This window comes from Triturus cristatus, chromosome 7 (genome assembly GCF_964204655.1).
Source record: "Triturus cristatus chromosome 7, aTriCri1.1, whole genome shotgun sequence".
Taxonomy (NCBI): domain Eukaryota; kingdom Metazoa; phylum Chordata; class Amphibia; order Caudata; family Salamandridae; genus Triturus; species Triturus cristatus.
In genome coordinates this window covers 398,594,897-398,618,140 of record NC_140590.1, presented here as the reverse complement: position 1 = coordinate 398,618,140, position 23,244 = coordinate 398,594,897, and the positions used below count along the sequence as shown (strand labels likewise).

General features: G+C 49.6%; 1 protein-coding gene across 3 annotated transcripts in view; it reads right to left on the bottom strand.

Moving 5' to 3' along the window:
* Window positions 1-23,244, bottom strand: part of LOC146809783 (uncharacterized) — a 728,115-nt gene that overhangs the window by 538,286 nt on the left and 166,585 nt on the right. For all 3 annotated transcript variants that reach the window (XM_085616628.1, XM_085616630.1, XM_085616629.1), the window contains exon 10: window positions 13,283-13,375. In XM_085616628.1, the coding sequence (XP_085472754.1) occupies window positions 13,283-13,375 (93 nt within the window). The remainder of the gene's footprint in view (window positions 1-13,282; window positions 13,376-23,244) is intronic.

Sequence of the window (23,244 nt, the reverse complement as noted above, 5' to 3'; positions counted from 1 at the left end):
TTATCAGCCGAGCTCCTCATGGGCAAATGTATGTATTAAACTAGACAAGGCTTTGGTCAGCATCTACTATGTTAAACACAAAGCACAATAAAAACCTTCCGTAAGTGTTGGTGGTTCCATTCTTACAGACACAGTCAAAGCCGCTTGCTGGAGTAGCAAGCCTTGTGCTCCTGTGAGGTAAATATTTACATTAGGGTAAAAAAGGAATGAGGCAGTGTCTACATAATTCACCACCTGATAAATTGGAACAGAAAAACGTTCAGTATGGGCGTACGACTACATTAAACAGACAATGTCACAATCGATTACCGGAGTTGCGAGTTTTATGCTTTAAGTCACTGCGGTCCACCTCACTCATTATACGGCAATTTAGATACGGGTAACATTTTGAAAAGAGAGGCTAAGGTGTTAGTCCTTCTTCGGTTTAGTGTGTCGGGCAGGTGATAGCCTTAGCATCAAGGGGTCTCATTCAAGATACCCGGGAATTCTTTTTTGGCCTTTCCAAACCTGTAAAGGTTTGTTTCTTTTGATGTTTGGTTAAAAATGATCTACCAGAGGGAATTAAGTATCAAACTTTTGGCTAATTCTGTAATGTTCCTGGATCCTCTGTTTTTCGCAGACACAGATAATCGCATATATGACGCAAGTACTCTCACCGTTAAACAATTCTTTCGTCTTATGTTTATTAATGATTTATTTTGTGTTTTGTTCTTTGCTAATTTACAAATCTAGCAATTATGACGTGAAAAAAACTTTTTGGTTTGTCCAGGACGGTTGTTTTTTTGGTCCTGTCATCTTCAAAAAGGGATCTGCAGATGTTATGCTGTAGATTTGGTGTTCTTTTGAAACTCACTTGTGGATACGATTAATTATTTTACAATTTGTGGATTGTTTAAGTAAAGGGCTAGGATTTACGTAGAATTTTTCTCATTATATGTTGATGTAGGAAGCTGGCTCTGTATATAAGTGAGGTATAGTGTGCACAGAGTCCAGTGGATCCCCAAAGGTAGGCAGAGATAAAGTTAGATAGCACCTCACTCTCTATTTGTGGTAGTGTGGGCGAGCAGGAAGGCAGTATCAGAGGACAGTGTTAAGCATTTGTTGTAGCCACTCAATCAGCAAGTGATTTCACACACTGAAAAGACTGAACCTCAGACCAATTGGTTTTGTATAAAAATATTCTTTGCTATTTTATTTTCTAGAACCAAGCAAGCCTGGCACAGGTAAGTTGATAAATACTTTGCAGTAAATATAGTTTGAAATGCAATTGTAAATGTACTTTAAAATGGTTACAGTTTGAATTACTGGTAATGCGATACTGCAAAATGCTGTACATATATTTTGTATCGACTTTGCAATGAAAATTACAGGCATGTTACTTTTACGTTACTTTTGAGATTACTTTTTCTACTCAGTGTGATATGCCTAGATATCACACTGGCACATTTCCCAGAGAAAAGGTAAGTAAAATCAGTTTTGCACAATTCTTATTTTTCAGGTTTCCATACAAATCAACTCAACTCCACACTTAGAGCATTTTTCAGAGAAAAAACAGTCAATGGGTTCCTATGGAGAGAAAGGAAGGTAACGGTTACCAGGTAAGTAATCGGTCTTTGGAGTTGAGCTACTGGGGTTGGAACAAGGGTTCCTCCAGGGTCAACAATGCACTCTAGTTACACCCTCAGCGGCACTGGGGCGGCTGGGTGCAGAGTGCTGAGGCCCAATTTTATCCAATGAGAGATTAGGGGCCTCCGCTTGGTGGCAGCTGGTGAGCAGGCCACAAGGTTGTGGGAGCCAAGCTCCTGGTGTTAGGCTCAGGGTAAAGGGGGATCTGGTTTAGCATACAAAGTGCACCCACAGCGGCAGCTGGGTGCAGGGTGCTGTTTTGGCGTCGGGTGCCCTGTTTTCAAGGGAGATTTTCGGTTTTGGTTTTTAGCTGCAGGTTCAGTCCAGGAACAGCTGGGCAGCTAAGTTGGAGGGCTCTGGGACGTAGGTTCACCTCGGGTTCCTTTCTTCAGGGCGGCTGTATGCAAGGGTGTCTTGAGATCGAATTTCACCTTACCGGGCCACTCGCGGTTGGGGGGTCTGTGCATAGGCAGCAGGCAACGTTGGGGAGTCCTGGAGGGGTCAACCCACAGTGGACTCTGGAGCGCTGGGGACCTCGCTGGGACCAGTGGGCCACTTGAACTCTGGTTATACGCGACGGGTGCAGTGGTGGTTCCAGGCGTCAGGTTTCTTTTTCCTCAGCAGGCTCAGAGTCTGTTTTCCAAGTTTCTTTTGAACAGGGCTGCTGTTCACAGGAGATCGGGTCTTTGTTGAAGGCAGTCAGTCCTCCTAGGGGTTCTGGAGGTCGCCGGCTGCAGGACAAGACAATTTTTGGAGCAGGATCTCCAGAAACTGCAGACGGTAGTGCTGGGGCCAAGTCAGTTCTCTGCAGTCTCCTCTGCTGGGTGTCTTCTTTCGTCCTTTTCCTTCTTAGGTTGCCGGAATCCGCTTTCTTGGTTCAGGGCTGTCCCTAAAAACTGTATTTAGGGGTCTTTTTAGGGATCTTGAGGTCAGTAGCCAATGGGCTACTGACCTTAGGGTGACTACACCCTTGGTGTGCTCACCCCACGTGGGGGAGTGAGCACAATCCCTAATCCCGATTGGGGAGTGCCTGCCATCTGCAAGATGGCGAGCACTGAAGCGAGGGCTTCACCTCACCTCCCCCATCTGAGAGGTGGAGTTGGCAGAGGTGGGCACACTGTAAGAAAGTGGCTCTGTATATACTGTTCCCAAATAGGTACAGTGTGTAAAGAGTCAACAGTCCCCAGGGGTTTGGCAGAGGCTACAGTTAGATATAACCTTACTCTCTAAAGTGGTAGCTTTTTCGAGCAGCAAGGCAGTATCAGAGGAGAGTGTAAAGCATTTATTGTACACACTCAGTCAGCAAATGGTCTCACACACTCAAGAACTGAACTCTAGGCCAATGGTTTGTATAAAAAATATATAGTTTTATTTTAGAACCAACAATAGGTATCAAGATATACTTTCTCAGAATGAGATGCTTTTAATACTTTGCAATAGGCAATTGACTTTTACAGGTAATAGTTACAGTTTGTTGCAAGGCAACACAATTTCAAACACAATAATACATTGAGCTCAATGGGAATTTTTTAGTTATATGCAATTGATTACTTTCAGGATTACTTTTCTAACTCCAGGACTGGATCCTAGATTCAATCCTGGGACAGTTCTTGAAAACAAGTGAGTAAATTCGTTTTAGTTACTGCTGTGATTTTTATGCAATATTTTGCTATTTTAAAAGTTGACATTTAGAAACTTTTTCTAATCAAATTACCAATGTTATCCTACGGAAGGAAATTCACTTAGCAGGTAAGTGGGGTTATAGTTACTTTTTCTAGGTAAGTGTTGGATCCTAGATCCAGCACTAGTGTACCACCTGTAAGCAGTTGAGAAACTGCGTTTAAGTTATACAGGCGATTTTTAAGGAATATTTATAAGTTCGCAAAATCGACACTTAGAAGAAAAGTCACAGAAAAACAGTCAATGTTTCCTATGGGAGAAAATTCAAGTTACGGGTAAAGTATGTTCTTGTTGCTTTTGTAATCCAGTGCTGGGCTCCTGGGCTCAGTATTGGGACATCTATCTAAAACAGGTAAGTAATTACGTTTTCATAGTTGGTACGATTTTTAAAGAATATTTGTAGTTTGCAAAAATCGACACTTAGAAGAAATTTCACAGAAAAACAGTCAATGATTTCCTATGGGAGAAAATTGGGTTAGTGGGGAGTACGGCTGTGAGTACTTTTCAGGGTCAGTGCTGGGCACCAAGATCCAGCACTGGGATCTCTCCTAATAGCAGGTGAGTATTTCCGTTTTCGTTACTCGGTTGATTTTAGGTGAATATTTTAAGTTTTAGAAACTCCACACTTAGAATAAATTTCAGAAGAAACCAGTCAACGTTACCCTATGGAAGAAAAGTGAGTTATCGGCTTTTGGGTAAGTACTTGACTGGCAGAGTTAAGGTTCTGGGTACAGACTCAGGGTCTCCCAGGGTCAGGTAAGTACAGTTGTTACACCCTCAGAGGCAGTGGGGCGTCTGGGTGCAGAGTGAGTTAGGCCCAATGTTATCCTATGGGAGGCAGGGGGCCCTTGGTTGGTGGCTGCTGACTAGCAGGCAACACGGCTGTTGGAGCTGGGCTCCTGGTCACTTGCTCAGGGCAAATGGGGAAGTAGGTAGGAGTAGAAGTTACACTGCCAGGGCCACTCGGGCGGCTGGGTGCAGGGTGCTTTTGAGCTTTCGGGCGCTCAATGGATTTCAATGGGAAAGCTCAAGGACGAACAAAGGCTGCAAGCTCGGGGAAGAAGATTCTTCAGGTGCCACCACAACTTCGAGAGGTAAGTTGGGTAGTTGGAGGATAGGTAGGAGTCGGGCACATGGGGCCGCAGGGCACCTGTTGCAGGGGTGCCTTTTGGTGTCGGGAAATCTTACCCTCTGTTGATCGCAGTTGAGGGGGGGGTCCCTGGTTCTGAGGCTGCAGGCGTCGTCAGGAGCGTCGAGGTGGGTCCTTCAGTGCCGGATTTGGGGTCACAGTTGCCGGAGGGACGTCCTCGTTGTCTTTGTCCACTCCAGCACGGGCCAGGCTTGGCGGGTGCAGAGTGTGCAGGGTTCGCAGTTCCGGGGTGATGCCAGGGGTTGGATGCTTGCTTTAAGCAGAGCCACTGCTTGTGGGAATCCCAGATGCTCAGAGTCACAAGCTAGCCAGGTCCTTCGGGGTTTGTGAGGTTGCTGGCCACAGGAGGTGCCGGGATTTAGCAGGAGCAGGTTCGAGGGTCGACAGGCCGGTAGGGCTGGGACCAAAGCAGTTGGTGTCTTCCTCTTCTTAGCAGCTGCACGGCAGGTCTTCTTTCTTTTTGATCTTCTTTGCTGTGTTAGAATCTGGAATCTAAGGAGGGAAGGCTCAGGGTGGCCCAAAATAGTAAATTTAGGGGCGTTACAGGTAGGTATAGGGCAGGGACCACTGGGTCCCTGTCCTGGGGTGGGTACCCCCCCTATCCTGCCACTCTCCTGTGGGAGGGGGGCAGTGGCCTAGTCCTGATTGGGTAGGGCTCCCCATCTTCAAGATGGCAAGGGCCCGGAGATGTGCTTGACCTCGCCTCCCCCACCTGAGGGGTGGGGTTGGTAGGGCTGGCACATCCCCCGTCCTTACTTGGAGTTTCCGGAGAGCCTTCCCACCAGAGTGGGGGTCAGAACCGGTGGGGGCCAGTTGCTAAGTACAGCAAGTGGCCTGGAGAAGCTCACAAAGGTGGCATGCCTTTGAAGCTTCCCCCTGCCCATCCTGGGGAGGAGACCTAGCCCAGGATGTGCATTGTTGCAGGCCCAGGAGAGCGAGGGCCCAGCAACATGACTGCTGTGTGGCAGCCTAGACAAGACGTGGAATGTAGATTAGGTTTCAGGGGGCATCTCGAAGATGCCCTCTGTAGTGCTTTGTACATTAAATCCCACACTGGCATCAGTGCGGGTTTAATGTGCTGATAAGTTTGATACCAAACTTCTCAGTCTTCAGTGTTACCATCATGGTGCTGTGGAGTTCGTGTTTGATGAGCTCCCAGCACCATATACTCTTAAATGGCAGCACTGCACTTAGAGTGCCCAGGAATGGACCTGGGTACTGTAGGGGCACAGGGCTCATGCTCCTGCGCCCACACCACTGGCATGGGGCACCCAGCTAGAGGGGGGCCTGATGTATGCCAGGGCAGTGTAGGTTGTGGGCATGGCAAACAGGGATGTGTGCCATGTCGACTCTCTGTTTTGTCTTGTACCCAGACACTCAGCCTGCAAGAGCAGTGTGTTTGTGTTAGGGTACAGGGCCCCTAAGTGTGGCACAATAAGTGCTGCAGCCCTTAGAGGCTTTCGCTGGTCACAAGGCCCTGGGTACCTAGGGTACCATTTACCAGGGGCTGACATGTGGCCAGGGTTTGCCAATTTGGGTTTTAGGTTTTAGGGAAGCAACATAGGCCCTGGGCCCCCGATTGGCAGGAGTCCAGGGCACACTCAGTCAAAGTACATTCAGCAATTCAACAAAAAGTGGGGGCATACCATGCAAGAAAGATGGCACTTTCTCACGCACACCTTCTCGGCTGGCTAGTTTTTACCACCTGTCTTCCTGCCGAAAAGGAGAGGAGACAGGAAGGGGGCCTGCTCCTGCTAAGGAATCTATCACTAATTAATGTCTCTTACAGACATATCTTGTAACTTGTGAATCTGAAAGAGACACGTTAGTGATAGATTCCTTACTTTAGAATAGATACCCCAGAAATACCAACCCCGGTGGTGGGTCTGCGAACCAAGATCACACCAGAAAGTCACGGAGAACAGAACGGCCAAAGAAGCCGTCTCTCCGGACTTGACTGTCAAGGCAATAATAGTTACTAAAATTGTGCAGCGAGGCCCACGTGGCTGCCTGACAGATGTCTTGCAGGGGGATGCCCCGTCTCAATGCAGTAGTAGCTGCTGTCGCCCTGGTAGAATGGGCGCGCAACCCTGCCGTGGGGTCCTTTTTAGCCAGAGAATAACAGGCTTTGATACACAAGACGACCCAGCGGGAGATAGTCCTCTTGTGTACAGTCCGGCCTTTCTTGGCGCCTACATAGCCAACAAAGAGCTGGTCATCCACCCGGAACTGTTGTGTGCGATTCAAATAAAATGAAAGCGCACGTTTTAGGTCCAGACGTGGAGCCTCTCTTCCTCTCTGGAAGGGTGCGGAGAAAGAAAGAAAGTGGGCAAGGTGAAAGGTTGCCCAGTGTGGAAGGCAGTGACAACCTTTGGCAAGAAGGAAGGACGAGTGCAAAGCACAACCTTGTCTGGATGAATCGATAGAAAAGGAGGCTTACAGGAAAGAGCCTGGAGCTCACTCACGCGCCTAGTGGAGGTGATGGCACCCAGGAAAGCAGTCTTCAAAGTTAATAAACAAAGAGGACAATTGTGAAGCGGCTCAAAAGGAGCGCACATCAGAAAAGTAAGAACCAGATTTAAGTCCCTCTGAGGCATCACAAACGGAATGGGAGGGAACAGGTGAGTAATGCCTTTGAGGAATCTATTTACAACAGGGGACTTGAAGAGAGAGGGATAATCAGGGAGCCTGAGAAAGGCCGAAATAGCAGAAAGGTAGCCCTTGATAGTGCCCAGAGCTGAGCCCTGCTGGGCCAGAGAAAGAAGGAACAAAAGGACCTCCGAAAGAGGGAGAGAAAGGGGATCCACAGCCTTTGCTGTGCACCATGCCACAAATTTGTTCCACCTGCAGGCATATACCGATTTAGTGGAGGGACGCCTGGCTGCCAGAATGACATTACAGACTTCAGGAGGCAAGTTAAACGTAATAAACTGCCACCGCTCCATCTCCACGCATGTAGGTGGAGGCTGGACAGGTCCGGGTGGAGGACCGTGCCCTGTTGTTGATACAGAAGATCCTCCCGAAGAGGCAGCCGGATCGGGGGATCCATGCTCATACTGAGAAGCTCAGGATACCCAACTCTTCGAGCCCTGTCTGGGGCCACAAGAATGACTTGGGCCCGGTCGTGTCTGATCTTCTTCAGCACTCTGGGTAGAAGTGGTATAGGCGGAAAGGCGTACAATAGACCGCAGCTCCACTCGTGACGAAAAGCGTCTCCGAGCGAGTGCGCCTTGGAAACGCCAACGCGCAGAATTGATGACAATGCGCGTTTTCTTCGGTGGCGAATAGATCTAACCAAGGCTCTCCCCACTGTTGAAACAGAGCTTGCGCCACCTCAGGGTGAAGACGCCATTCGTAATTCATCAGGCACCGGCGGCTGAGTTTGTCCGCCCTGGCGTTCATAGAACCTGCAGGTGTTGAACCGTCAAGGAAGTGCCTTGACGTTCCAGCCATGTCCAGAGGTGCAGAGCCTTCTGACATATGGTGCACGACCCCACCCCGCCTTGTTTGTTGCAATACCATATGGCGGCGGTGTTGTCTGTGAACACCTGCACCACCCTCCCCTTGACAGAGGGAAAGAATGCCTTCAGTGCAAAAAGGATTGCTCGAAGCTCCAGAAGGTTGCAATGGAGCCGGGACGCCGCCAGAGACCAGAGGCCTCTGATCACCGCCTCGCCCATGTGGCCACCCCATCCCAGGAGGGACGCATCCGTCACCACTGTGTGGTCCGGCTGGGAAAGAGAGAGGGATCTGCCACTGACCCAATGCTGATTCGTGAGCCACCACTGCAATTGTTGTGCGGTGCCCTCCGAGATCTGGACGTAGCCGGACAGGTTCCCCTGATGCTGCGCCCACTGGAACTTCAAGTCCCACTGCAGAGCCCGCATATGCCATCTGGCATGGTTGGTGAGCAGGATGCAGGAAGCCATGATGCCCAGCAGCCTCAAGGTCATCCTGACCGAAACCCATGACAAGGGCTGAAAGATAACCCGAATGTCCCGGACTCGATGTTCGGGAGGATAAACCCGAAACTGCGCCATGTCCAGAACCGCACCGATTAAGAGGAGATTCCGAGAGGGAATCAGGTGTGACTTCGGCACGTTGATGAAGAACCCCAGCAAATGCAGAAGGTCGGAGAGGACTGTTTGGGGTGAGCCCACCTTCAACAACCAGTCGTCGAGATAGGGGAAGACTGAAAACACTGATCTGCGCAGATGAGCTGCGACCACCACCATCACTTTGGTCAACAGCCGAAGGGCGCTGGTAAGGCCAAAGGGCAGCACGGTGAACTGAAGATGCTCCTGCCCTACCGTGAATCGGAGGTATCGCCGGTGGGCCGGCAGGACGGAGATATGAAAATACGCGTCCTCCAGGTCCAACGCTACCATCCAGTCTTGCAAGTCGAGGGCAGACAAGACCTGAGCAAGTGTGAGCATCTTAAACTTCTCCTTCCGGAAGAAGCGATTGACGGTCCGAAGGTCTAAGATGGGACGCAGGCCTTTGTCCTTCTTTGGAACCAATAAGTAGTGGGAGTAACAACCACAACCTACTTCTGGCATCGGAACACGCTCGATGGCCCCCTTGGCCAAGAGGGCCGTAACTTCCTGCTGGAGAAGAGCTAAGTGATCCCCCGACATGCGGTGATACTGTGGTGGCATGGCTAGGGGGGGTTGTCTCAAAGGGGAGGGAGTAACCCCTTCGGACAATTTGCAAAACCCACCTGTCCGATGTGATGGTGTGATGGTGCGACAGTGGTGGAGGTGATGGCGAATCCTGACACCCACTGGTGCCTGGTGGGCCTGAAACACCGGACTAGGAAGGTTTGGAGGCATGGGCAGCGGGGGGGAGGGGGGGGGAGGGGGGGGAAATGTACTGATCTGCACGCTGGCCCCGTGACCTGCCTTTGCGGGTCCCATGTCCGCGGCCGCGCTGAGACTGTTGCTGCGCAGGCCTGTGGCTCTGAAACGAACATGCTTGGGCGCCCCTTCCTTGACCACGAAAGGAGCGAAGGAGTGTGTGTGGCCAAAAGGCCTAAAGACTTGGCTGTAGCCCGCGAGACCTTAAAAGCTCCAACGCGCATTCCGCCTTAACGCCAAACAGGCGAGTGCCATCAACGGGAATGTCCATCAATGTGTTCTGGACATCCCCAGAAAAAAAAGTAGTTTGCAGCCAGGTGTGACGACGTAGCGCCACTGTTGTGGAATTCGCCCTGCCCAGCGAATCAGCAGTGTCAAGACCACAACGGATCGTGAACTTGGCTGCGTCTCTCCCCTCAGCAATAGTTTGGGAGAGTACTGTCCGAGCCTCCACCGGACACTGAGGCAGCACTTGCGCAACCGTATCCCACACAGTATGGGAATAATAGCCCAATAGACATGCGGTATTCAGGACTGCGGTCTGTGAACTGGCGGAAGAAAAAATCTTCTTCCCGAACTGCTCCAGTTTCTTGGATTCCCTGTCCGGTGGTGCAGAAGGGAACGCGCTCGGGCACCCAGAGGCCTGGACAACCAATCTCTCAGGGGTAGTGTGTTGGGAGAGGAAAACGGGGTCGCCTGGGGCCGGGCGATGGCGTCGAGCTACGTTCTTATCCACAGGAGCCCCTGTGTTGGGCCTGGACCAGGTGCCCAAAAGAACGTCCGAGAGTGCATAATTAAAGGGCAGCAGCGGCTCGGTAGAAGAAGACGCCGGCCGAAGCACCTCTGTCAGGAGATTAGTCCTGACTGCCACAGTAGGAAGCTCGAGGTGGAGAGCCTCGGCCGCCTTACCCAACACCATAGAGTAGGAAACACCCTCCTCCGTAGCCACGGTAGAAGGAGACAGTGAGCCAGGTTCAGGAGTATAATCCTGGTAACCTGTATCCCCCAGATCATCATCCCAGTCCAGGTCTAACTCGCATTGTGCTGCGAGAGGGTCCTCAGATCCCTCCCAGTGCTCCCCGTCCTCCACAGCCTGCCGAACAGGTGGAACATAAGGAGTTTGGTGAAGAAAGGGACAGAAATTCCCAAACAGCATCGAAATCTGCGTCGGTCGACACCCCTCCGGCACCGTCTCCACGTTGGGGAGGCAGCCACGGACAGCGTCGGCCGATGCCAGTGGCGGCACCTTCGACCTCTAGGTCGGTGGAGGTCGTACTGGCCCAACCAACATGGACGGGGATCCATGCGTGGATCCATGGGGTCTCTCGGTGCCGAGACAGAAGTCGTCCGGGCCAGAGCCGGCGACGTCAAAGAACGAGGACCCCGAGTTGGGCCCGCGGGCCCAACGGTCCGAAGACACGTGCCATGGCTGACAGGAACCCCTGCAGCTGTGCTGGAGTGGCCGATGGACCCGGAAAGGGCGGGTAGGCCATTGGCAACTGCGGAGGCTCTGCCAGAGCCGCAGGGGCGGCGCCACTTGCACCCTCAGCCGCATCGCGCGACCGGCTAGGTGAAGAGCGATGGCGCTTCTTCGACCTCTTGTGCTTGTTGACTCCGGGTGCGAAGACTTCGAATGGTGGTGATGGCTCCGGGGCCGGTCCCTTGACCTCCCACGGGAACGGCACGGAGCAGACTCCTGGGCCTCTAGCCACTTTCGGGACCGCTCCCGCAAAGTTTTCGGAGCCATGGCCAGGCAGTGGGAGCATGACTCGGAGTCGTGGGCGCGCCCCAGGCAGTAGAAACACTCACGGTGCGGATCCATCACCGACATCGTGCGGGGACAGGTCGCGCAAGACTTGAAACCAGGCATCCCTATGCACCTGAAGTGTAAGTATTAAAAAAACAGAGACAAGTCCCCAAAAACTCAGTCAAAAAATGACTGGGGGTACCGCTCTCTCCGGATCTGCGCTTGCTAGCCTGGAAAAAGAAAGAACTGATGTCCGCACATGTGGGCACGTCTAAGTAGCTCCAGCGACGTTATCTCGGCGACTACGATGCCAACGACGTACGCGGAGCCGTACGACGACACCTACCGACGCGCAGGGGTACTGCTGACGAAAAATTTCCGGATCCAGTCTGACACCTGGGGATATTCTAAGATAAGGAATCTATCACGAACGTGTCTCTTTCAGATCTTAATTTTAGCTTTGAAAAAGCGCTAGACTTGCATGTCAGAAGAGGGTGAACCAAGTGGTTCAAATTCGTTCAGATGCAATTTCAGAAGCAAAAATTATTAGAAATTAAGCATCAACCCCGAATGTGTATGGGCTGTAAATTTGTGAACGTATTTGCAAGGGTAATGGCTGGAATTGAGCAAAAGACGATATAGAGGCATTGGTGCAAGCAAGCAAGGGCCAACATTATGGCCCTGTATCGGTCTTTACAACACCTGTTTTCTGACAATCCAACTTGTGATCAGTCAAAAAGCTCATTAAAGTGAGACAGTGCATGTTTCCTATCCTTACTATCAAATTATCAATGTATGTCATCCTAGACATGTGAGCAGATGCATAATGTATTTACGATGGGACCAGGAAGGAGCACTACTGACAGGATCAAGTAACTATTGCCATTAGTTCGATCTACTAACCACCTCTTAAACAGAGGGGGTAGACACAGACATCCCATCTGTTGATATTTGATAAAGAGCCAAGCAATGACCCCCCTGGGTGAAACAATCCGTACACAAAATATTTAAAAAAAAATGTGTGCCAGTGGTCATTAGGGGCTGAACAGGAAATGGGAGCACTACAAAACCTCATCAGTGGTAGCAAGCGCTATATAAATGCAAACCTTTTTCCCTCTTCTATCCCTCCACTATCCTTCTCAATCTAAATAACTGATTAACATATCCACCACTCCATTCAGGTGTGGAGTGGTTGTACCTCCCGCCTCCCCTGTGCCATCTTGGTTTCTCATTTATCTAATACTCCCCTAATGCGGCGCTGTTCCGACGTCTTCCTTCCCCTGCCGTGTGCGTGGGATGTGTTTTCCTTCCCCTCTTCTCTTCCCACCCCTCCCTTGATTGGGGAGGGGGGGGGGGGGGGTTCCCCCCCTTTCCCAAGGGGGAGTGCCTAGCGACACTCAGACTGAATTTTTATTTGCGGCATGGTTTGGTATGGTGGGTGGGTTTCGGGTGGGATTGGGAGTTTCGGAAGTTGTGGGAATTTTGGGCGGGCACTGCCCCCCATGAGTACGATATCTTGAAGGATGGGTACGTAATACAAAGCAATGTACATGATTGGTGGACCTCAGGTTATCCTGAGGCGTAGTATGAATGCAATCTCGCACTTTCTACATTTGTTTACAGGTTGGCACTTGTCACCTGCATTGTCTCCTCTACCATATATATGTTAAATGCGATTCATGCAATTTGTAACCCATTGCATCCTTCTCATGAAAAACTTAATAAAGTGTTTTAAAAAAAAAAAAACATATCCATCACTCAAATTACTTTCATATTTCAGTACACTAATTCACCACTAATTCTTCACGGGTTCCGCAGTAGTGTGCTCCTCGACGAAAAAGCGCTTTGACGCCTCGTCAGGGGTAGTAAGCACTATAGATTTGCAATTGAGCCCCTTTTGGTGTGTTTACCAACACAGATCCTATACAGTTCTCAAGAAGCACGACCTCATCCAATCACTCTACTTACTGTTGGGTAAACCGTCAGAGAGAGAACACACACACAACACACCCTTATCCCTATCTCCACCTCCTCCCAAAACCCAAATGTTCATCAAGGTAAGCGTGAGAAACACAGGGTAAGTCTTCTGCAGAAACACTGGAGGCAACCCCAAAATCTTCAAAAGCAATATTAAGAGAGGCCCTGGCGCACCATTTTTAGGAAAAGTAGCTTTATTTTACTGTATTTTCTTCCACTAAATTAAAAAAAAAAAAATCTTCTTACCTGTGGTATTGGAACATTGTCAATTGTTGAAATGTCCATAAACATCCCCAGGTCATTCTCGTGCTTCAAGGGCAGAAACTTTGTCCATTTTGTCTAGTGGAAAATTGAAAAGAGTTAGCGATATCTCCATCGCAAACTGCGAAACAGTAGATAATTAGTGTCTCTTTAGGAATGGAGCGAGGACAATGTAGTAACAAGCATTGGTAAAGCCAATAGCTCTGTGTAAGAAAGTGCTCTCTTTTTTGCATGGTTGTTCCCACTTTTTGCTGAACTGCTGATGTACTTTGACTGAGTGTGCCCTGGGCTCCTGCCAAACGGGTAGCTAGGGCCTATATCCTTTCCCTAAAACTGCATTAATAACAATCTCAGTTGACACTTTCTGGCCACTGGTAAATGGTACCCAGGGAACTGTGACCAGGCAAGGCTTCTAAGGGCTGCAGAACCTATTGTACCACCCTCAGAGGCCATGTAACCACAACCCCCCCCCCCCACACACACACACACACACACACACACACACACACACACACACACACACACACACACACAACCACACACACACACACAACCACACACCCACACACACACCCACACCCACACACACACAACCACACACACACAACCACACACACACACCCACCCCCTTTGCAGGCTACATTTTTTGCTGCAGAACAAAGTGAAGTGTCGACATGGCACACATCCCTCTGTGCCATGCCTACAACCCACTGCCCTGGCCTGGATCAGCCACACATCTAGCTGGGTGCACTATACCAGTGGTGAGGGTACAGGTGCAGGAGCCCTGTACCCCTACAGTGTCTAAGCTACTTCTTAGAGATTGTAAGTGCAGTAATGCTATTAAGAATGTATGGTGCTGGCAGTTTGTCGTTACGAACTCCACAGTACCATAATGGCTTTACTGAAAACTGGGAAGTTTGGTATCAAACTTCTCAGCACTTTAAACCCACACTGATGCCAGTGTGGTACTTAATGAAAAATGCGCACAGAGGGCATCTTAAAGATGCCTCAGGGCATCTTAAAGATGCCTCCTGAATAATTACCCAACGCTAGTGTCCAGGCTGAGTGGCTACTCAAGCCAGCTGCCACCACCAGACATGTTTCTAGACCCCTGGGTCGAGAGCCTGCTGCTCTTGGGGGTCTGAAACAATGCACATCCTGGGACGAGGTGCCAAGCCTCCTCCCCCAGGATGGGCAGGGTCCATGAAGGGAAAGCTTCAAAGGCTTGCCGCCTTTGTGAGCTTCCCCAGGACTTTTGCTGCTTCCAGCAACTGGTCCCCACAGGTTCGGACCCCCACTTTGGGTGGGAGAACTGGGGGGAAAACCAAGTGAGAAAGGGAGGTGTGCCCGCCTTTGCCAACCCCACCCCTCCGGTGGGTGAGGCAAGGTGAATCACAACTCTCAGTCCCTGCCATCTTGCAGATGGGGGGACACAGCCAACAAGAGTGAGGCATATGTGCACCTATAGGGGGTGTACCCACACCAAGGAAGGGACCCATTGGTCGTAAACTTTACTTACCTGTAACGCCCCTAAATCTAGTATTTAGGGGAACCCCTAAACTTTGCCCCCTCAGACAAGAAACGACCAAGAAGAAAAGGAGAAGGACCAAACAGCTGTGCTGAAGCTATGAAAAAGAAGACACCCACCAACTTTTCCCCAGCCCTACCGGCCTGTCCCCACATCTAACCTGCAGAAGTGAAACTCCGGTGTGTCCTGCAGCCAGCAACCTCAAGAACCCCAAAGACCTGCCCTGCCTTCAAAAGAAAAGACTTTGTCTCCCGTGAACACCGGATTTGTTCACCCACAGACTCTGGCTCCGGCAAAATCCACGAGTCTGCACCACTCTGCATCAGTCACCCACAGCCAGAGTTTGAGTGGCCCAACACCACAAGGAGGTCTCCCCGGTGATCCTGACCCGAGATCTGGTGATCTCTGAGCTGCCTTGAATCTCCCAGTGAAGCCTGCAGCCTCTTTCTAGAGGATCCCCCGACCGAAGCTGGTAAGAGAAACCATACACCTAAAGACACCCCTGCACCCGAAGCCCCACGGCCTTGAGTGGCCCACCGACTGTGTCCCAGCATCTCCAGGCATCCCAACTTACCTCTCCAACAGGTGGTCACCTCCAGAAGATCGGACCGAGCCTGCAGTCATTGTTGAAACCAGAGACTACCCATTGAAACCAACAGGGCACCCGACACCAAAACAGGACCCTGCACCCAACCACCACTGCAAGTGTACTTTGGGTGCTAACTCCTATCCCCTTCTGCCCTGAGCCTAAAACCAGGAGCTTTGCTCCCACAACCCAGTGGCCTGCCCGCAAGCAGCCACCAACCGGAACCCCCTACCCCACATTGGATAACATTGGGCCTCAGCCTTCTGCCCCCAGCCAACCCTAGTAACACTGAGGGTGTTTTGAGAGTTCATCCTCATCCCTGGGGAAACCCTTGTTCTCCCCCGAGAAACTCAACCCCAAAGACCGAGTACTTACCTGGCAACCGATAACTTAGTCTCCATAGGAAATCTATTGAGTGTTTCTCTGAAAAATGTTTTACGTGTGGAGTTGATTTGTATGGACACCTGAAAATGTACAATTGTGCAAAACTGATTTTACTTGCCTTTACTATAGAAAATGTCCCAGTGTGATATCTAGGCATATCACACTAAGCAGAAAAAGTAATTTAAAAAATAATCTAAAAAGTAATCTGTACAGTAATTTCAATACCTTGATTTACCTGTATTTCAAACAACTGCATTTGAACTTGCATTCACTTGTAAACAGTGCCTAATATTTTGCAAAGTATTTATTTCACTTACCTGTACCAGGCTTGGCTTGGCTTGATTCTAGAAATAAAATAACTTTTTTTATACAAACAAAATTGGTCGGAGTTCAGTCTTTGAGTGTATGACATAATTTGCTTATAGAGTGGGTACAACAAATGCTTAACATTACCCTCGGATAAAGCCTTACTGCTTACCCACACTACTACAAATAGAGAGTAAGGCACTATCTACATACCTCTGCCTACCATTGTACTCTGCGCAAACTATACCTCATTTTGCTATAGTATATACAGAACCAGCTTCCTACAGTCTGACGTTGGCGGCCAGCCTTCTTGCAATTCTTTTTTTAATCATGGTTTTTGCAACAATTTATTGTTTGGGTATGTGCTGGGGCCTCCTCAATCTAAAAAAGAAAGCATTTTCTACAGGTATAAGTTTTTTGAGCCTTCAAAAACCCTCACAACCATAGTACTCCTCGGCACTGAAGGGAGTGCGAGCAAGACTTCTGATCTCCTGGTCAGAGACCTGCTCTCTCCCACAGCAGCTCCGCTGTTGTGCCACTGACCCTGCTCACCTGGTTGCTGGTAGGTGTTCGAGGCCTGCCCTGTGTTGTGCCCGTCTTTTAGCTGTCTTTGTTAAATTGTTTTAAATTGTGCCCGTCATTTGTCTCTTCTGTCTTTTTTGTATTCTGGTGTTTTTTACTGTTGGTACGGTCTCTTCGCACCTGTGCCGTTGTTGTGCCTGTGTTCGCCGCCTTTCACGCCTCTGCTGCCCCGGCGGCCCCTCCGCATGCCGGTTCCCACCTCCGCTTTCCTCCCCACTTCCCTATTTAATGGCAGCCGCTGCGAGGGGGCACAAGTAAGACCTCGGACCTCCTGGTCAGAGACCTGCTCTCTCCCCCTAGCAGCTCCGCTGTTGTGCCGCTGACCCCGCTTACCTGGTTGCTGGTAGGTGTTCGAGGCCTAACCTGTGTTGTGCAAATTTTTTAGCTGTCTTTGTTTATATGTTTAAAATTGTTTCAATTGTGCCTGTAAGTTGTCTCCTCTGTCTTTTTTTGTATTCTGATGTATTTTGCCTGTGTTTTTACTGTTGGTACTGTCTCTTCGTATCTGTGCCGCTGTGCCCCTTTTCGGCGCCCTTTCTGCCGCTTCTTCTCCCGCTCCTGGTTCCCAGTTCCCGCTCCCCCCTCCCAGCTGCGCTTCGCTCCCCCCTTCCCGATTTAATGGCAGCCGCAGAGTTGCCACTGGCGTGCCAAAGGCAAGCCCGTTTGCATCCCGTCCGCGACGCGACCAGCGCCAGGGACCTACGACCACCGACCGCTACGACAGAGCTGCCCTCCTCGCACTCAACCCTGGAAGGAATAACTGCCAGCTGTCCACACCGAAAGCTCCCATGGCCATTTCCCCTGCCATCACTGCCGCCCGACCTTCACCACCATCTGCAATCCAATGGCCAGCGCCCCCACGCCAACACCACTGAAGCCCTGAGGTGCATCCTCCTCAACATGCGCTCCATGTACAGACACGCCGTAGAGATCTGGCACCTCCTCGACACCCTCTCACCAGATGTCGCCTTCTTCACATAAACTTGGACCAACTCCACCACCGCACCCGACATCGCCACCCCCGATGGATACAAGATCCAGAGGAAGGACTGACCCAACCGCCCAGGAAGAGAACTTGCCATTGCACACAAGAGCTCGCTCCGACTCACGACCTCTAGCTCGAGCCACCACCGAGCACCTCCATTTCCAGATCCAGACCAGCCCCAGAACGACCCTGAGAGGCACCCCGGCCTACAGACCTCCCGGACCTTGAACTACGTTCACCACCACCATCGCCGACCTCATTGGAGACCCCAACTTCCACCTCAACAACATCATCGACCCCAACTCTGCCACCCTCCTGGACAGCCTCAGATTTAAACAAAAAAATTCCCACCCACAAGGGAAGATACACCCTCGATCCCATCTTAGCAGGAGGTAACATCCACTTCAGCCACACCACGCAACCCCCATGGACGGACCGCCACTGCGTACACTTCCACTTCAACAACAAACCCACGGCACCCAAACCTGCTCCCCGCCCTCCACGAAGAAACTGGACCAGGGTGTGCAAAACTGGCTCTATATATACTAACTATGCCAAAATGACGTATAGTGTGTATAGAGTCCAGGCGAACCCAGAGGTAGGCAGAGGTTAAAGTTAGATTGAACCTTACTCTCCATTTGTGGTAGAGTGGTCGGGCACTGAACTCTAGGCCAATTGTTTTTGTATAAAAAATATACTGTTTTAGTTTTAGAACCAAGCAAGCCTGGCTCAGGTAAGCATTAAATACTTTACAGTAATAAGTTGCTGATTGTAGAACAGTTTGAAAATGCAATATGAATTGTACTTTGTTTGATTAACAGGGAATGCAGTAGGTTGCAATATTTAGCAAACACAGTATATTGAAATGAATAGGCTTTTCCAGTAAATTACAGGTAAGTTACTTTTTAGGTTACTTTTCTAACTCAGTTTATATTTCAATACTCCACACTTCGAAACTTTTTGGAAGAAAACTGTCAATGTTATCCTATGGAGGAAAAATATTGTCAATATTGTGTCTTTGTGTCAAGCATAGATGACAGAGAATGTTTATCTGCATCTATTTATGAATGTCATGACCTGCCATATGTGCATCTGCCAGATATTTGGCTGGAAAGGTTAAAATTATTCATAACATACACTACCTTTCCATCCCACATCACTATCACAAATCCTTTGTATGCACTTGTCACCTCACCCTTCATGCACCAAATTTTGAAAAATGCATTATATCTCCTGACTTGATTTATTCATGCATTTGTGATTAAATAAAATCACATTCATTTTTTAAAATCTACATGGTGATGTTCTATTGTGATCAAATAATTAAGATTAAGTCTATGTCTTTATGTTTATGTTGTGCAACTATTTACCACTAAGCAGCCACTCAGTCAGGTCACTAGAAGTTGTTCGAGTCTCAGGGGGCATGTCTAAGATGCCCTCTGGGGTGCATTTTAGTGTGGGTTTAATGTGGTGAGAAGTTTGATACCAAACTTCCTAGTCTTCAGTGTAGCCATTATGGTGTTGTGGAGTTCGTAATGAAAAACTCCCAGCACCAAATACTCTTAACGGCAGCACTGCACTTACAATTCCCAAGAATGGACTTGGGCACTGTAGGGGTACAGGGTTCATACACCTGTACCCTCACCACTAGTATAGTGCACCCTGCCAGAGGGGTCACTGGTCTATGCCAGGGCAATGGTTTGTGGGCATGGCACACAGATGTGTGCCATGACAACTCCTAACTTTGTTCTGCACCAAGACATGCAGCCTGCAAAGGCAGTGCGTGTGTCAGGGTACAGGCCATCTAAGGGTGGCACAATAAGTGCTGCAGCCCTTAGAGGCCTTCTCTGGTCACAGTGCCCTGGGTACTTGTGGTACCATTTACTAGGGGCTGACATGTGGCCAGAGATGCCAATTGGGTTTAGGCTTCAATGCCATTTTAGGGAAGGGACATAGGCCCTGGGTACCTGATTAGCAGGAAGCCAGGCAACACTCAGGCAAAGAACATCAGCAATTCAGCAAAAAGTGGGGGCATACCATGCAAGAAAGAGGGCACTTTCTCACACAGGGTCACTGAGGAGCAGCTCAACTCAACCCTCAACCACGGTGCCCCCGCCACCTCGACCGATGCCAACCTCACAGCCAAAGAACTCCACACATGGATCTCCAACTGCGCAGACGAGCTCGCACCCCTACGTAACCCCGACAGACATCGCCCCAGGAAGGCCATCTGGTTTACCACCTACCTCCAAGAATCTAGACGCGCCTGCAGACCTTGAGAAGAACTGGAGAAACAGCAGCTCCTTGGAAGACCGCACCACCTACAAAAAACACCATGACAGAATACTACCAACAGGACCTTCATCCAGAACAAGATACTCGCCAACTCCAGCAACTCCAAGGAACACTCCAGCATCATGCAGGAATTCACAAAACCCCCCAGCGAAACCATGGACATAACCCCTTCCTAGGACCTCTGCAACAAGCTCGGCTTCTACTTCCATCTGAAAATCAAGGGCATCGACGACGACTTCAACGACCAGACACCTGACTCCAAAGCCAATCCCTCCTCCAGCAATGCCAGCCAGCCCACCATCTCCTCCTGGAACCAAGTCACCACCAAAACACAGCATCGACCATAAAAGGCATCCACTCAGGAGCCTCCATGGACCCCCGCACATTTTCCACAAAGCCGCCATCTCTCCGGAACTATGATGCACAATCAACACCACCTTCGAAACCGGTATCTTTCCCGACGACTGGAAACGCGCAGAAGTCAGACCCCTACTCAAGAAGCCCTCAGCAGATCCCACGGACCTCAAAACCTACCGACTCATCTCCCTCCTCCCCTTTATGGCAAAAGTCACTGAGAAGACAGTCAACATCCAACTAACGAAATTCATCGAAGAAAACTCCATCCTTGACCCCTCCCAATCCGGATTCCGCAACAACCACAGTACTGAGACCGCTCTACTCGCCGCTACAGACTACATCTGCACCCTCCTCGACCAAGGACATAACGCATCCATGATCCTACACGACCTCTACACAACCTTCGACACCGTCTCCCAGCGCACACTCACCGCCAGACTCCGCGAAGCCGGAATACAGGCAACCGCCCTCGACTGGCTCCCCTCCTTCCTCACCGGCAGAACCCAAAGAATCAGACTTCCACCCTTCCTCTCCGACACCCAACTCCTCCTTTCCCTCACCAAGGACCCAGTCACCGCCAGACTCAACTTCCAGGAAGGAATGAAGGATGTCGCATCCTGGATAAGCAGCAGCTGCCTCAAGCTCAACTCGGAGAAAACACAGGTCCTCATCCTTGGCCCCCTTCCACTCTGCATTGGACAACGCCTGGTGGCTCGCCACCCTCGGCAGCCCCCCCTCACTCCTACGGACCATGTCCAAAACCTCGGCATCGCACTAGACTCTCCCTCTCAAAAGACCCAACAGGTCAATGCCATCGCCTCGACCTTCTTCAACACCCTCCCATCCTCCAAAAGACCTTCAAATGGATCCCCCCCCCCCCCAATCAAGGAAGACCGTCACCCACGCACTCCTAACCAGCAGACTGGACTACGGAAACGTCCTCCACGGCGGGATCAACAAGTCTCTGCTCTGCAAACTCCAGACCATACAGAACACTGCACCAGACTCGTCCTCGGCATCCCTCAACATGAACACATCACCCAACACCTGCGTAACCGCCACTGGCTCCCGGTCGAGGAAAGAGTAGCTTTCAAGATACTCACCCACATCTACAAATGCCTCCACAAGACCGGACCCCAATATCTCAACGACAGAATCTCCTTCCACATACCCAAGAGGTACCTCCGATCCGCTGCCCTCGCCCTCGTCAAACCCCCGCACATCAGCAGAGCAAGAACAGGGGGTGGAGGAGGGGGGAGAGAATCTTCTCCTACATCGCAGCCACGACCTGGAATAAGCTGCAAATCAACATCGGACGTGCATCTACCCTGCACATCTTCAGGAAGACTCATGACCTGGCTCTGCGACTGACCGGAGTTGCTCCCCTCTCCCCCCTAGCGTCTTGAGACCCTCACAGGTGAGTAGCGCGCTTTAAACTTCCCTGATTGATTGACTGAATATGTTCCTTGTGAAAGGGCAACATTCCATAACTCTTCGTGAAGTCACACAATGGCTGTAGTAGGCTGATACATCGCCACTTAATGCGTTCTGGAGTGTGTGGAAGAAAAATTTGAATAACACTAACCACAGACTAATGGAGAACGTCTGGCTTAAACCCCTGTAAGTAACTATCTTGTACACATAATTTTAGTAAAATCAAAAGTTCATGGCTAACACAAATCAAAAAAAGTAAATCAGTCTGGTATGGACTGCAAGCCTCTAGCCTCTGAGAAGAAAGCATTTGCAATGCAATAGGTCTCGCATTTACGAGAGTTTGAGCTATTGGCATTGTAAGTGACAATGCCAATAGTTTAAACTCTAGCAAATGCGAGACTTATTGCATTCCAAATACAATTTTTGGAAAAACGCCCCATGCCGCGCTTTAACGTTAATGTTGGCCATGCCCCTTTCTTTAGGCGAGCCGGGTCTAAAGCGAGGTCCGCGGCTGTCAAGAAAGCATAGGTTTGTCAACTTGACACACAAATGCTTTTTTTTTTGTATAAGTACCCCATGCAGCACTTTCACTGTAATAGCGGACACACACCTTTCTTTAGCTGTACCTCATCTAAAGAAAGGGGCATGGCAGACATCAACTTTAAAGCATGGCATGGGGCGCTTGTACACAAAAGAAAAGTGCAAAAAGAATAAAAAACATGCAGCCGTGTTTGGGCCACAAACAACAAACTGAAGGCACGGCCACCACTGCATCAGTGTGGCGTGTCGTGCTATGAAATATGGGAAGGGAAGAGCATGTCCAGTAAAACATTTAAGCAAATAGTGCTCGGAGACTGAAATTAAAGCCTATAGAGTAACAACACATGCAGCAGGGGGTGTCCTGACGTGAGGTTACAAAATGAGAAAAGGCGGCACTAAGGAGGGACTACTAAGCATATTGACCAATGAAAAGCCATAGTTTCCACTGGACAATGACACAAACCAATGAAAAATATGGGCAGAGAGTGGGCGGAACTTAATGTCCATACTTGAATACAGCATGCATCGCAGAGCAGCGCATGCCGAGGCTCGACCTAAAAGGGAGGAAGAAAGGCAGGGAAAAAAAGAAAAGGAAAGAGAAAGAAAGAAGGAATGAGATGAAAAAAGGAAAGAAGAAAAGAGAAGAAAAGGAGGGATGAAAGCCTGCAATAATGGAAGAAAGTGAATGAAAGAGGATAAGAAAAGAAAAAAGAAAAAGAAAGAAGGCAAGAATGAAAGATGTCAAGAATGAAAGGATGCAAGAAACAAAAAATCCAAAGAAAGGAAGAAACAGAACAAAGGAAAGAAACTAGGACAGAGAACAGAAACAAAGTAGAAAGAGGCTAAAAAAGCAGAACAGTTTTAAATGGACATAATCTATTCTGTAACACTGTGAAATATCAGCAGTCAGAAAAGCTTAACGCTCCGAAAGGAATTTACAGTAGCATTGG